Source organism: Poecilia latipinna, unplaced genomic scaffold, assembly GCF_001443285.1.
Source record: "Poecilia latipinna isolate Pla-1442-1.1 unplaced genomic scaffold, P_latipinna-1.0 Scaffold236, whole genome shotgun sequence".
Taxonomy (NCBI): Eukaryota; Metazoa; Chordata; class Actinopteri; order Cyprinodontiformes; family Poeciliidae; genus Poecilia; species Poecilia latipinna.
Genome location: NW_015112852.1, coordinates 152,991 through 168,600, shown reverse-complemented (window position 1 = coordinate 168,600; position 15,610 = coordinate 152,991). Strand labels below are relative to the sequence as shown.

The following is a 15,610-nucleotide window of genomic DNA, read 5'->3' as shown; positions in this document are numbered from 1 at the left end:
TTAATATTCTGTCCTAGAATATGGTTTGTTGTTCCCTTTTTTTTTTTTTTTTTTGAGCACCTGCCCCTTCAGTGGTCTCTGCACGGCCCTGCTCAAATGTGGGTCAAACGTTTGTGTTCACCTTTACTCAAAAAAACAACACATTTGAAAGCCATGAATCATTTTCTATCGTCTTCAAAATTGAATGCTGAATTACTTTGTGCTGACCTACTGATAAAATGTGAAAAATATTCAATGAGTGTGAATATGCCTATGAGAAATCACCAATGTCTGTTTGATTAAAGCTTCCTGGACAGAAGCTGTCCTGGTCTTTTTACCCTTTAACAATTATTATCAATATATAAAAGGTGGGAGGGGGAGGCGTTCTTTAGAAGAATGTGTCTTCCTCTGCTCCTCCGAACCATGGGGTGAGTCTTACTGCATAAGGCTTGGAGTTACACACAGGTTTCTCAGGTTCAAATTCCAAACAGGAGTCCAATGAGCTCAAAGACCCTGAGGACGACCCTGACCCCTCGTACGCGTAAGTCCGAAGGCAATCAAATGGTGGGACGTAAGGATCCTGATCGGCTTCTGCCAGTCTGTCCAGGATAAACTGCCTGAATACCTCGTCCTCCGGCCCAATGAGGTGTGACTCTCGGAGCGACATCCGTATGCTGGCCCTGACTTCCTCCCTCCGCAGTTTCCTGTCCCTCCTCCTCGGATGGGGGCGCAGCGGGACGGGAGGCTGGCAGAAGTCCAGGCCGGCTCCTCTCTCTCCGTAGTAAAGCACCTTCTGGGAAAAGGTGTCGGGCAACTCCAACTCCTTCACCTCCACATCTGTCCCCTCCTGTTGCTTACGCCGGTGCCTCCTCACAATCAGCATTAGAACCGACAGCGCTGCAGACACGACACAGTGCGAGATCATTATAGTTAAACACCGGGGCATGAGCTTAGCGAGAAGAAAAAAAACAAACAAAAAAAAAAAAAATAGACACAACATACGGTGCCTGATGGAGCATGCATGAAAATAATAGCAGCCAGATTTGTTTTCCTGCAACATGTTTTCCTGCAAATATGGAAAAAAAAAAAACATTGGTAATATCTTACTTTTTTTTTAATTTCACTTCAAATATAAAGAATAAATTCTTTTATTCGCTCCATGTGGCACAGAATACTAAAAGCATTTATCTTTTTTTTCCCGTACTGCTTTAACAGCCTCTTGTTCTCTGAGAAGTGTTAGCATAGCGGGTTTTGTCATTAATCTTTCATGTGATGGGCAAAGGGAGGACACAAAGCAGCTAAGGTCATAATAAAGCTCTTCACTATGCACACCCATCAGTGTCCCAGGATGGCATTGGTACTGATGTATTGCAACCAATACACTCATTACCTGGCATCATTGCACTGCACGCTCCAGCATTGTAATCGTGTGTTAAAGGCACGCTGGTGAGTTTAAAAAAAAAACAAAAAAAACGGTGGCTTCAACAATGAAAGCGGAAATTTGTTAATGAAAACCCTGCTGTTTCATATACTTGCCAAATGGTTGTCAGGTGGAAGTGCTTTAGTTCACATCTGCTGGAAAAGAGGAACTTTATGAAAACAACATTTCAGAGAAACACGACTTAATTCATTTATTTTTTTTATGCTAGCAGTTTTATTTTTCTTTTAAAGTGTGCTATGGTTTGTTTACCAATGAGATGCTCCGGAAATGTGTAGTTTAGACTCTTCTATCACTCATCTATGTCACCATGTAACGCATTACCTCACTGCTGGCCCAGCAGCTATTATACACCCTCTGACAAAGAACGAGCTGTCATCTCTTTGCAAAAGGTGCTTCTGCTTAGCAGAAAATGTCTGAGCCTTAGAGCAAAGCAGATGTTCTGGTAATAGCGACAGAACGGAACACGAACTCCTGGAATAGAGGGAGCTCTTCACATAATGGATTATGTGGGGGGGCTTAATCTGCTGCCACCCAATCGTATTAATGTTTGGAACTGTTACCAGCCGACATCAAACAAAACTAATTTTGAAAGTGAAGCGGATTTCAAAAAATGCAGACAACCCGGTTCAAATGTGGGCTGTCTACATTTGAACTGTCACCTTTTGATTGCATGTTTTTTTTTGTTTTTTTTTCTATAAATAAATGCAATCAAATGGTTAAATGCGTCAAAATTATTTTAACTTGTTTCGACCCGAGGCGAGAACAGAATTTTTAAAATGATCTATTAAGATGCATAAAGTGCACACACACACTAAATCTAATATTTTTTTGAAGCATCTTCTCATTTAATTATAGAAATTACTCTTCTTTACTTCACAACCAGCATTAATCATAGTGAGGGTTATTAACCTGATTTCAAGCTCAGGATTTTTATGACATTTGATCTTTTGCATCCTTTAGCTGCAGCTTGCAAAGAGGCAACAAAGGATTTCAATTTGCCAAGATGTCTGTCAGTAGAAGTTTATGAAAAAGTATCCACATCACACATCTGTATCATGGCAGCGAACACAGTTATCATGAATATTAGAAGTAGAAGGAGTATTGGAGAAAAAAAATAACCTATAAATATCAAATATTTCTCAAAATTTGCTGGAACCAAACTTGGTCTTCACCATCAAAACTTAGCAAAACGCAACAGATCGGAAATGTTTTACTCAGTTTTAGATGTCTACATAATATGAAAATTCACTTGCTGTGGTAGGTTGCTGTTTAAATTGTTCCTGTTGTTGTTCCTCAGGTATTTTTTTTTTTCCCCCAGTAAGAAAAACCAGAGAAGCTGCACTGATGTAACAAGAAGGGTAAAAGATACAGATATGAACTTATACAAGTTTAAAACATGCGTCCCTGGAATGCCGGATAACATATAAAAATTCCAGAGAGTTGTTACTGATATTCCCTTCGCAGTATCTGACAAACCTGATGGAGCTCGGCCCCATCGCTCTCTTTCCTGACTACATAGTGACGCAACAGAAGCAGAATACATTGTTCGTCCAAACTTTTGCACAAACTTCTCTGTTGAGCAAACAGACATGATCTGTCTGCCTGCATGTCACCAGGCGGTCCAATGTCACTTCATTATTGTCTGAAATTTGGGTGGGGAAAACCTTTTCATTTTCTTGCGAGCTCTACTACTCACTTACAGGATGTGCAACGAGGTCATGGGTTCATCATCCTTTCCTATTCTCTGAAGTTTTGCTATTGTTGTTAACCGATTATTAAATCGGTTTAATTAAAATGATTAAATAAATCAGGAGTCAGTGGTAGAGCAGGCACACCATATGCAGAGGCTGCAGTTCTCAGCACTGCTGTCCCCAGTTTGATTAGTGGAACCAAATGTACTTGTTGCTGCATGCCCTCTCCTTCCCTCTCCGCCCCTCTTCCTGCCACTGGTACAGCAAAAACCTTTAATAAAAAATAATCACAATCCAATTAAAAAAAAAAAAAAACATCCAGTGGATGGCCAGTATTTGCAGGGATTGGGTTTGTACCTATGCATTTCAGGTCCCCATGCTGCATTTTCCTTAAAGTATTGTAGATATACTCTATGAAAACATATTCTACAGTCAGGCAGATAGAAAGAGCTGAGGGATTTTCCAACATGTACTGGTACTATCCTCCATATGTCTGGAGTGAATACTGAAGCAGCAAAGCATTTATTCCAGAGAAATCCTCTGAGCCTACAATCACCCAAAACCACGTTGGAGGATGTGCTGCGGTCTGATGGAACCAGACTTCCACTTTTGGGGCCACTATTCCAAATGAGTATTTTTGGCTCATCATGCATCACTAAAAGAGCAGCATACCTCCACTAAAGCACAGTGTTGGTACCATCATCCTCTGGAATAGTGCGCCTTCAGGTGAAACTGTAGATTTTCTCAAGGCAGTTTAAATTTTTATTGATACTGAAGCAAAAGCACACTTACATAACAGGGTAATTACTTCTTTTTTCAAGTGATTTATCATTGTTCACCTTTTCATGGCACAAAAAAGCTGAAATTTTATGAGGGAATAAAGGGGCAAGATCACAACCATGTTCGCAGATGGAATGGAGTTAAACATGGTGTCTCAAATAATTGAAATTATTATTATTTTTTTTATTCCTGCCCAGTCTGTCAGTCTGCTCCCAAATGTTTAAACATGGCAACTGATTGCAACAGACTGTTTCTTCATCTGATCCATTATCATCCCCACATCTACATCTTTATTCCCATAGAGTAGAAGCCAATTAATGGTTTTCATTCCTTAAAACGGGTGCAGATAGTTTCACCCGTTTCCATTTTGTGCCTTTTTAGTCATATGGGATCAAAATTTTACAACTATGAGACAGAACCACTAAAACGATAACACTGTGTTAAGGTCACTTGGAGACACAATCTGTCGTTATGGGAGATAATTGATTCTCAAACTATCTGTAGGTCTTTCAGGCTTTTCTATACCATCATATTAATATGTAATGGTTTACTTGAATAAGTATATTAAGATTCAAAAAACACTGCTGACCTTAATAATTCAGCTAGCCACTAATTAAAATTAACCTGGGTAAAAGTGTCAAGGTTTTTTTTTTTTTTTTTTAATTTAAATTCCTATTTCAACATTAAACTTTAACATTTTTCTACAGATTTCCACAGTGGTTGTAGTTTTCTGAAATGCACACATTTTGAGGATGCTGTTTGAACACAAGGAGAGCCGACGAAGAAGCCGTTAAACATTTCAAGGCATGAATGTGTGCTCACACATTTCAATGAATTGTTACTATTTTGATAAACTGATATTTATCTCACTAATAAACCGATTTAAAAAGTTGGAAACGCAAAACAAACGGCAACAAGATTAGGTATGACTAATGACATGTTGACATGGTAACTTTATGGCTACATGACTTCAGGAACAGTAAACTTTCACTTGTTAAAAACAAGTCATCATCGCGTCCATTCACACTTACCAGTCAGAGTGACCAGGCAGACGAAAATCCCCACTAAGGTCTGCATGCTGACCCCGGAGAGAGCGAGAGCCTCGACCCCGGCGGTGGGACAATGTCCAGCCGGGAGGCAGCTGCAGACGCCTATGGTCAGCGTGGTGGTGCTGGAGAGGGCCGGGGTGCCGCTGTCGGTCACCACCACAGGAAGCAGGTACTGAGTCTGGTCTTTACGGGTGAAAGTGCTCCTGCGCGCCACAATGCCTGCCGTGTTATCTGGAACGACGACGAGAGTCAAAGACCGTTTTTAGTGACCACTCTTACATGTGTGGGTCCCTAAAAAAAAAAAAACAAACGGGAGGAAAAGCCTAATATGCCTAAAAATTTGAAGTCAGATTTTTCTTAAAGATCAATGCAAAGATAAAGTCAGTTTTTATTGCGTGTGTTTGATTTAATTTGACCGCTGAACAATAACTGACATAAAATAAGCTGTGTGGCATATAGCAATACTCTTTCCTTTATGTTCATTTTCTTGACTCTTTATTCATCTGCCTGTCGCTGTCTGGTCCTCGCATGGCTAATCACCAATTCCCTGCACCATTGTATGTTTCATCATAGCTTATTTAATACATTTTAAAGTACTTCATGTTCCACTGACATGTCTCTATTCCTACTGTCTCTATTTATTGTAAACCTTTAGAAACAGTCACAGTCCTCTGACTAACAAAGCAAAAATGTTCATTTACATTCTCGAGCACAAAACTAGAAAACTACTCACCTAGAGACACTCAAAGGTTTACGCATGTGAACAATATTAATTATAGAGGGCATTTCTCAATTCCTAATGAATCATCTGGCCTGGTAATTATCAGTCAAAAATACTTTATTATTATTAATAATCATAATATCTTCTGATGATTTAATTAAGTAAAAAGAAAACCAAACAAGCAAAGGTTTTTCTCTGCACAAACCTCTACAACTAGCAGGAGAAGGTTTATAATTAAGAAATTAGACATTCAGAATAGTAGTTTAACTGATAAAAGTGAAATTCTTCACAAAAGTTTTGGGTCTTTCAGAAGTTTCAAGAAAGGGGCAATCAGGCTTTTTTTTTTATTTCCGGCAGTTAGTGTTAAATTGAGGGGGGAAAGGAAAATGAAATAATTCTGTTTCAGAATCCGTACTTGTTAAAATGAGCATATCCACGAGACGGAGAGAAAAATAAAAGTTTTTGAAATTGCTTCACACAAAAACCAAATGAATGTTGCAAAATCGACAAAACAAACAAAAATCTTTATTTTGGTCTCCTTGGTACCAAGCTGATGGAGTAAAACATGTGCTTAGTAGTCTTTCTGTCCAGATTGGTTGATCTGGAGAAAGATCAACCAATCAGAAGTGGATTTTTAACAGCATGCAGTTTATGTCACATTATACATTTAACAAAAAACTATTAGTTTCTTCCAGACATTCTTTTGCAAGAAAAATCTAAATTTATTTGCAGAATTATGCCTTGTTTTCATATCTTTGGCACATCGGTAAATGTACCTTTTAAAATTCAATTTCTGACCTTTTAGGAGGTTTAATAACTGCCGTTTGAAATATTTTTCATTTGAGACGATTCAGAAGCAGCTTCTGACTTTTGTCTCCCACTCTCAACTCAATCTCCTTCCACTGATGACTCACTGACTGAAATCAGTGAGTCATCAGAGACTGAGAAACTCAACAAACTGCCAATGAGAGATGAACAACTGCATCTGCTGCCCAAACTTTTCAAATATGTAATTATTCTATTGAATAATAAGATAAGCTCTCATTTAAAGTCCAACAAATTAATCAATCAATAAGTTACGACCACTAAGTTATGTCTCAATTAATGAAATCCGATAATTCAGATAGGAGGTTCTTTGACAGAGTCGCGGCCCTGCAGTAAAATTCATCCTAACGAAGCTGTTCTCTCGTTTCTAATGGTCTGTTTGCTGGTTGTTGTTGGAAATGTGTGTTTGCAGCCTGAGTTCAAGCAGTTTTGTTCTTCAATTGGTGTGACTGTAGCCCACAGTAACCATTTCAAAATGTGCAATAAATCGACAGTTATTCACCGTCTTTTCAGTACATCCAGTTGGGCATTATGATGTAGTACACATTCAGACAACAGTACTTCTTAAAACCATGAGTTTTGAGGATACAAATCACATTTACATCAAGAAAAATGAAGATGTTCATGGTATGGAAACAGGTTTTCTCGTGTCTAAATGTAAACGGCAGACACGGATGTGTTGAAGGGCCTCAGTTAAGACAGTTAAATGTGCATGAAAGCTCATATCTCGGGTGTTTTGTGCACTGTTAGTGGTTCTTTGGTGTGTTTTCATTGAATGAATTTATGCTCACAAACGTTTTACAGCCACGGTAAGGAAATGCATACAGATTGATCTTTTTTTTTTTTTTTTACTGGCGGGCAGAGGTGTGCGCTGTAGCCTTAAGTCTTCTGCAAGAAATGTCAGGAATGTTCATAATGACATTTCTTCTTCCTGGAAGAATAATTACAGATTTAATTTATGCCAAATGTCCCTGCAAAAAGACCAAGTCGCCCAAGAGCTCATTTGCTCGACTTGATGGAGGATTTATTCAAACTGCCACCAAAGTTTGTTGCCTAGACTGAAGCTAAAACTATAATCAGTTACATTTGAAACTACTCGGCAAAACACAAGGTTCTTTATTCAAATCAGATTCTTTAAATGTACATTTGTTGCATGTCTGCAAACAGCTCAATGGTAGGAGGCTCAGACTGCAAGCAGAGATAAAAAAGAAGAAAAAAACAAAAACTAATTTGGCTCCGTCCAAAGAAGAAAAATGTACCTGCAGCTTTTATGCTCTGTTTCCACACAGCTTAGTACATTGTCCATAAAGATGGAGTACCTCACATCCAGTCTAATGAAATGTTTTTTTTTGTAGGTGGCTGAAAACTTAACAGGAACAAGTTATTGGAAGAAGGCCAGTATTGTTGCTGCTATTTTTCCCTGCAGTTTNAACTAANTTCAGANTTAGACTGAATAAAATGAAACAGCGAGATAAATGAAGGATAACGTGAATAACGTGAAATAAATTAAACTTCCAGGTGTCGCTCCGCCAAACTGTTTTACCAGCATGAGCTAACGAGCAGCTAGCTGGCACGGATGTTAAGTGAGCATTCTTCGGAAATAGAAGCTAAAACGTATTAACTCCCTAAATCTTAATAAAACAACAGCATCCTCATGAAGTCTTGCAACCTGGTGTAGCTGGAGAAACAAAGCAAATAAGGATGAGCCACAAGATCAGTGAGCTGAGCTTGTGGCACTGTATTCGAAAAGACTCGAGGCTGTAATTGATGTCAAAGGTGGATCATTAATTATTAAACAAAGAAATACTGACACAAATGTGATTTCTTGGTTTTCTATTTTTAATAAATTAAAGTCTGCAGAACTTTTTCCTCGCATCATCATAAAGGGGTAATTGTGTGAAGAATTTTGAGGAAATAGATGAAGTTAATACTATTTAGAATAAAGTGAAGCGCCGTGAACACTTTCCAGATACACCGTAGAGCTTTGGACTTTGACAAGACCTTCAGAATTTGCTTTGTGATTTTTTCCCCCCCTTTTAAAACCAGAAATATTCAATACCAAAAAACTCCAGCTTTGAAATGTTGGGCTTATTGAGTATTTTCAAGGACTTGTGTCAGGACCAACATCCTTTAATTTTTGATTAAATCCAATGCTCCGAATCCAATGTGGGAACAATGTTGAATGTTTTGCCAGGCGATCATTCAGTGACTGTCTATTCAGACAAATTCTGTATCTGCAAGACTTCTATAAACACAATCTGGCTGGATGTGTAATGCAGTCTTCATGCAACTGAAGAGCCCTTGGTGAAATAATGTCAAGCAGCTTTCTTAAATAGCAATAAAACACTAATTACTAGCTATTGCATAATAGATTACTTAACTTGAGGACAGCAAATTATCTGGGTTAGTACTACTACAGAATCTATGAACCCATTATACAATTCTAAAAAGTATTATTAGCTGCATTTTCAATTAAATGTAACCTTGATTATCTCTGATGGTGAAGTTCGGATTGATGCGCTCCTGGGGAACCATGGAGTAGTAGAAGTGGTGCTCCTCCACAGCCTTGTCCGGGTCGACGGCACTGAGAAGATGAATGAGCTCAAGAGACACAAACGGAGAGAAGAAAAATAAGCACCGCAATTACTAAAGCACAAACATAATATAATGCGACGCACTGGGTTTTCGGCTACCTATTCATCTCCTTTTTGAAGAAAAAAAAAGAAATTGAATTTGGCTGCTGGTGATTTAATGAGTGCACCTGGTGTACAAATATCAAATGTTCTCATGTCAGTGCCGCAGAAAAGACAACAAATATGTTCAAAGCATTACGCCATATTTAAACACGTTTTGGTTATAACATTGTCGCAAAGTAAAACCCCCAACACGAGAGCATCATAATGGACATACTTCTCCTGCTTGCGTGCCCTCGCAGATATACGGCTGGTAATCCCTCGCAAGCCTTGGCACGTTGTCGTTTACGTCCAGCACGGTGATGAACACCGCCACGGAGGAGGATAAACGGTTTTGCACTGCAGCAGCGAAGACAGACATCCACTGAAGTCCACTGGGTGCATGTATCACAGACGCTTTGTGAAAGCTGTGGCAGAATAACACTTCAGACTGATAAATGTTTGGTGCTCTTAGAACACGACTGCGCTGAGCAGAACCTGAACGTGATAATCAATGGATGCAATTGAATGAACCACAAACTTCACAAAACTGAGTGTTTTGCCCTGCATGTGTAGTCAAAAACGCTGAATATCAGCCGGAGAACATTTAGCTGGTGGGGAAGTAGAAAAAAAGTCGGTTTGAACCTGCAAAATCAGCAACAATCCTGAACATAGAGCCACAGCAAGAATGGATGGTTTAGATCAAGGAATGTTCATGAGTTTGAATATCCCAGTCAAAGTTTGAGCTAAAACTCAATTGACGATCCAAGGTGATATTAGACAATTAAAGAATATTTCTGTTCTTTCTGCAATCTGACTAAGTTTGTGTTATTTTGCAAAGAATAGTCTGTCCAGCTGACTTCAGACAATCAAGTGATCTATGTTTACTTTGCATGGGAGGTTAAAGAACAAAAAACTTTCCAGAGACAACACCATTGTGTGCTCTCTTTAAGGATGAGAAATATCACTGTTAGATTGTGCTTAGCAACCAGTTGTGCAATTTTTCAGAGAGACAATCCAAGCTTTTATTTCATATTTCAGACTTACTTGAAATATGAACTATAATTAATTTCTTAATGGATTGAAATGCGACAAATGGAAAGTTGAGAGGCACGCCAAAACTTTCCAGGTGCATCTTTCATAAACTCACGATTCATTCATGGACTGTTTGCATGTGAAAGAGTTTGCTAACAGTAGCATTATAGCATTAATGTGTTCTCTGTCTGTCTAAATTTCAACTGCAAAATTGTACATTTAAAGAAGAGAAGGTTCAGGCTCAAATCATCCGTCTTTCAAGAAACTTAATGGATGACTTGTTTCCAACTGAAACCAAAACTTGTTCACTGCATTAAGCCGCATAAATATTGAGTGCAATAGGTCTGGAAAGCTCTTCAGAAATATTGTTTGTTGCTTCATACAAACAACAAAACCACATCAATAATTGTTACTTATGACTGATACTACTGCTGTTCATCAAACCATCCAGCCTGGTTGAGTAATCGTTTGATCATCTAACTTCACTGCATGGACTCCACAGGTACATCCACATGTCCCTGTGCCATTTACAGTCACCATCAATCAAGCATTCCAGATGAAAAAACTGCATCTGTGTACAAAACAATAAAGAATTACAGTCCCATCTCAATAATTCAGAATATAATTTTTAACGTATTTCGCCCGACTGGAATATCTCACAGATATTTGCTTCTGTTAATACAGCATGGAGGTGATCAGGCTGAGTCTCTGCTGAAGAAGTCCAGCTTGCTTTAGAAGTGACCTTCAGCTCACCTGCTGGATCTGGGTTTATTCTTCTTCCAGCTGACAGTATTCAATCAAATCTCTGGGGTTTAGGTCTGGCCAGTTTGCTGAATTAAATCAGGATCTCCATAAGGCTTGTCAGCAGAAAGTACTGCAAGAGCTCCTGATAGACAGACACTAACTTTAAAATTGAGGTTATTTAACTTTTGGGGCATAGTTTTTCCTTCCACTCCACTTTCCACATTTTTTTTTCAGTACTCTGCGAAAAACAAGCTTAACTCAATACATGAAGAGCCAGCAGTTTTCTCTTTAACTGATTTAATTGCTTAGGTCATAACATAATTTTGCATTCAATTTTGTTCTATGATTAGTCTGTTTGAAACAAGGAACTGAAGTTTGTTTTTTTCACAATCTGAAGACAATCAGCAAATTAAATCAGCAGAAATCTTATTTGTAAAATGTAATCTATGTCACTGCTTTATTTTTTTTAAAAATTAGAACGTTTCATTTCCATCTTAATTTATTAAGGTTTTACCTGTATACCAGTATTTACATTCACTCCAAAAGTAAAAAAAAAAAAGAGCCATCTAGTTAGTTGTGACTTTCCTAAGCAGCAATAACGCTGGAACACATTGATTAGAGGCGTCAAACGGGAATAAAAATAAATGTGCCACGGCTCTATCAACAAGAAAACGTCCTTACTGGTTTCCTTGGCTTCAACGCTCATGTTGTGCCAGTCTGCAGTTTCTCGATCCAAAGCCTTAGCGATAGCTATGGTTCCATTGTTTGGGTCTATTTTGAAAGCGTTGGTGGCATCGGTCTTTTTGTCGATCGAGTATCTGGAGGAGAGAAATTCACAGAAATGGCACATTTAACACGGAAGGCTGGTTTCTGGGCAAAGAAGACGTCGCAAAACCGCAGGGAAATTAATTAGACAAATTGCTCTTTTTTTTTTATCTTATCAAAACAAGTGCACACACAAGCTAGTGAGAGAAAAGTGACAACAAAGTGGTGCAAGGACACAGCACCTTACTCTGATAACAGATTTGTTTATGCTTCCAGTCAATGTAAATTGATTTTCATTTTTAATTAGCAACCCTTGTTTTTCACGATGATATGTGTAACTGGTGAGTAATTTATAAAACACAGAACAAACATTAAAAAAAAAGCATGGAATTTAACAGCATTTTGGAGGAGAATGGATGACAATTTTTCAGACTTTATTCCTTCATATAATGGTTTTAGTTGTATCCATCTCAAGCATTATGTGTGATAATCCATTGCAAGAGGTTTTTATTTTTGAAATAATCTTGTTCAAATTTTAATTGCAGTGCATCCAAAGTATATGAATGCTCTATGTTACATCTGAGACAGACATATATGAAAAGTCGGTTGCTTTGTCTATATCATAGTTGTCTAAATAATTGTTCACCATCTTCCAGTCATCACTATTGTGAGAGATTTTTTTATTTTATTTTTTTTTTCCTAGAGCATTGTCTTTAAAATCATCATACATTTAATTCTTACCTCACTTTAAGGTGACATCATTTCTGTGCACTAATTCAAAGGAGGTCTGGAGATGGCAAACTTAATCATATTTACTGGAACTCTGGAAACCCCTAAAATGTCAGCCTGAATTTATTAATCAATGAAACACTGTCTCCGCAGGGACAATAATAGACGCTGCGCTGAGCATGATATGCAGCACCTGCCACTCTTAAGCTCTGCTGAGATGGACTACAGGCAGCGCTTGTACGGCTGTCTCCTCTGCAACGTGCCCCACTTGCAAATGACGGCAAATCTCAATTCCATATGCCACCTCGTACGGTGCTTTATTACATTTTGCACGTTCTCTGCGACGTCGCTTTGCGATAATACCGCCGCAATAGATAGAAAAGCCCGTGAGGTGCGAGAGAAAAAAGAAGAAATGTCATGATTTATTCAGGAGGGCTCATTTCCCACTAAAGTATTATGAGATAAATATGACCATGTTGTGGGTATCCAGAGATCAAGGAGGTAGAAATGGATGCAGCAAGCCAGTAAGGCTTTTTGAAATGGAATGATTTTTCACCCTGTGGAGGAAGCTGTCTCCAGGTGTTTCGGCATTGGGCGTCTAACCCGTCATTATCATGCCAGTTGTTGGATGCTGGATGGCAGATGCCCCCCCCGAGCCCCCAACCCCGTTCCTGCTCACACTACCTGATGGGATTCTTGACTGTGTCAGTGTCTCTGGCGCTAACGGTGCCAACCACTGTTCCCACTGCTGCATTCTCGGGAATCTTCCACTCGTAGAGCGCCGAGAGGAAGACAGGCGGCTCGTCGACATCCTCCACAAGAATCTTCAGCGTCGTCCTGTCGCTGAACTCATCCAGAGGCAAAAACCGAGTGTCTGGGTGGTTGTTAGCTGCCTCTGCCACCATCGTGTAGCGTCTCTTGGATTCATAGTCCAAAGGCTGTGAAACAATGAAAAAATAAAATAAAATAATAATAATCTAACATTTCACAACAACAATACAGCTCTTTATTTCTGATCAACTTTTCAATCAGGTTTCCCTGAGACTTATGCTTCAGACAATTACTCCACTGGAAGTAAAACCTGTTTAATGATGTTCAGCAATTGCCAATGAGCTCCAAGCTTTGAGAACGCTCTTAAATAATGCTATGGTTTTGAAAAAAAACATTAAGATGCGACTAATAGGAAAACAGCGGGCGAAACATTACCACGCGCTCAAAATGATTCCTAAACAAAGTCAATATTTATTTTCCATTTTATGGCATTTAAGTAGAAATCTCCTGCCTGTCGTGAAAAGCAAAAAAATTACTTACAGTGTTTGTGCTGGAAAACAATTCTGACTCATTCTATGTTAATTGGAAAAAATATATATTTTATATCCAACCATATATGTGTAGTTACAGGATGACCAGACAAGGCGAGTCGCGTAGAAATAGTTGTACAGCTTACAGTGTTTTAGGACATAATATCCTTCTGTCTTTCACTAGCAACGTTACAAACGTGCACAAATCTTTGTCTAGATTCAGCTAATGTAAAACCCCCCACAATTTTACCATTTTGATTTCTCCATTAATTAATCAAATTAATTGAAATCATACAAGAACAAGCTTGTCTCTGCTATAAGTCATTCAAAATCATGGCAAGCAGCTATGTATGCAACCTTTTGGGGAAATCATAGTTGGCAATTTTACAGAAAAACTATGGATTTAACATGTTCTAATAACACACAACTTTTTATGAACTGCGCGATGCTGTGAGAGCTCTGGTGGAGGCAGCTGCACACTGTCCAGAAAACAAAACAACAAAGACAAACCACCGTTCTCCGACTACTACTTCCTGTTGTCTTCTTTGGCATTTTCGCCAGTAGTAGCATTTGGCTGTTGATCACCTGACTGGTATGATGTGAAAAAGTATTTTCATTGCAGTTTTGCAAAAGACATCTATTTCAATATGGCTGAAAAACCATAGCCAATTATCAATCCACCAAGATGGATTGATAATTTACTAGTACATGGGGGCATTTAGTTTTTCACATTAGGCCAGGTTGGTTTAGGTCGCTTTTTACCCTTATTTAATAAAGTTATCATTTTTTACTCCATCTTTTTTGTGATTTGAGCCTATTTGCCAGCATGACCTCTTTATTTTAAGCTTCCCTGGAGGGAAACATCGCAAAACACATGAAGTCAGTCTGCGAATTGTGTTTTCTACCTCCAAACAAAGTCACAGAGTCACTGCAGGAAAATATATGAGCAGTAATAGCCTGGTGTTTTCAAAGCTGGACTTAGCAGGAACATTTACCAGACACAGTAAAGATGGATGGCGAGAGCAGTGAAAAGAATTATAGTGAAAGAAGAAAGTGTGCACACTCTTAAACTCCTTTATATTACTGAACTTTTACGAACACCTGCGTTTCAAAGACAAAAAATTCAGTAGTAAAAGCCAAGGTTTTCTTCTGCACCACTCTGTGACGACCATTTGTAAATTTCAGCAGAATGCGAGTTGTAAAGTGCAAGAGGAAAAATCTGGATGGTAAGTTTGCCTGAACTGAACCTTCACTAGATGGTATTATACTGTGCAACAATATAACAGCAAAATAATAAAGACTGGACTGTTATATAGTAATAACTGTGAAAAGAAGACTGCTTTTTTGGATCATGCATGCAGATATATTTTCCACACTATTGTGACTTTATGTGGAAACAAAAATATTAGGGTTTCATATGCAAGTCATGTAAGTATTTGAGTTACTGCTAGTCAGGCTTAAAGCTGCAGTAAAGCTTGTTAAAACTATCATCATGTTGTGAGACATGAGACAAATGGAGGGAGAGACTCGGATTGTTTTTCAGGTCTGAAATTACGTTTCAGCCCTGAAAAACACAAAACTCTGTACTGTTTTCAAGAAGTAATTGAAGCAGAAATTTGCAGTGAAGTAAACTAGAAGGATGTCTAATTTCTGAAACGCTGATCATATCCTTGAATCCACTGCAGAATAAATGTGCTTACAGCTGATGAAAGCTCCTAATTCTGTGATGCTGAAAAGTTTCAAATATATGAAGAAAATAACTCTAAACTTTTCAACCAGAAAAAAAAAAAAAAAAAAAAAAAAAAAAAAAAAACACTTAAAAGTACCCCCGGAACAGATTTTTTTTTCTTTTTATCCAAAAAAAAAAATTTATTTACT

At 38.3% G+C, this 15,610-nt stretch overlaps 1 protein-coding gene across 2 annotated transcripts in view; it reads right to left on the bottom strand.

Moving 5' to 3' along the window:
- Positions 1 to 67: 67 nt before the first annotated feature.
- The window catches only part of cdh19 (cadherin 19, type 2), a 128,252-nt gene continuing 112,709 nt past the window's right edge, over positions 68 to 15,610 (bottom strand). For both annotated transcript variants that reach the window (XM_015032262.1, XM_015032264.1), the window contains 6 exons: positions 13,116 to 13,369; positions 11,619 to 11,755; positions 9,397 to 9,518; positions 8,970 to 9,087; positions 4,923 to 5,171; positions 68 to 876 (listed from right to left, as the gene is read on the bottom strand). In XM_015032262.1, the coding sequence (XP_014887748.1) occupies positions 368 to 876; positions 4,923 to 5,171; positions 8,970 to 9,087; positions 9,397 to 9,518; positions 11,619 to 11,755; positions 13,116 to 13,369 (1,389 nt within the window). In that variant the 3' untranslated portion in view covers positions 68 to 367. The remainder of the gene's footprint in view (positions 877 to 4,922; positions 5,172 to 8,969; positions 9,088 to 9,396; positions 9,519 to 11,618; positions 11,756 to 13,115; positions 13,370 to 15,610) is intronic.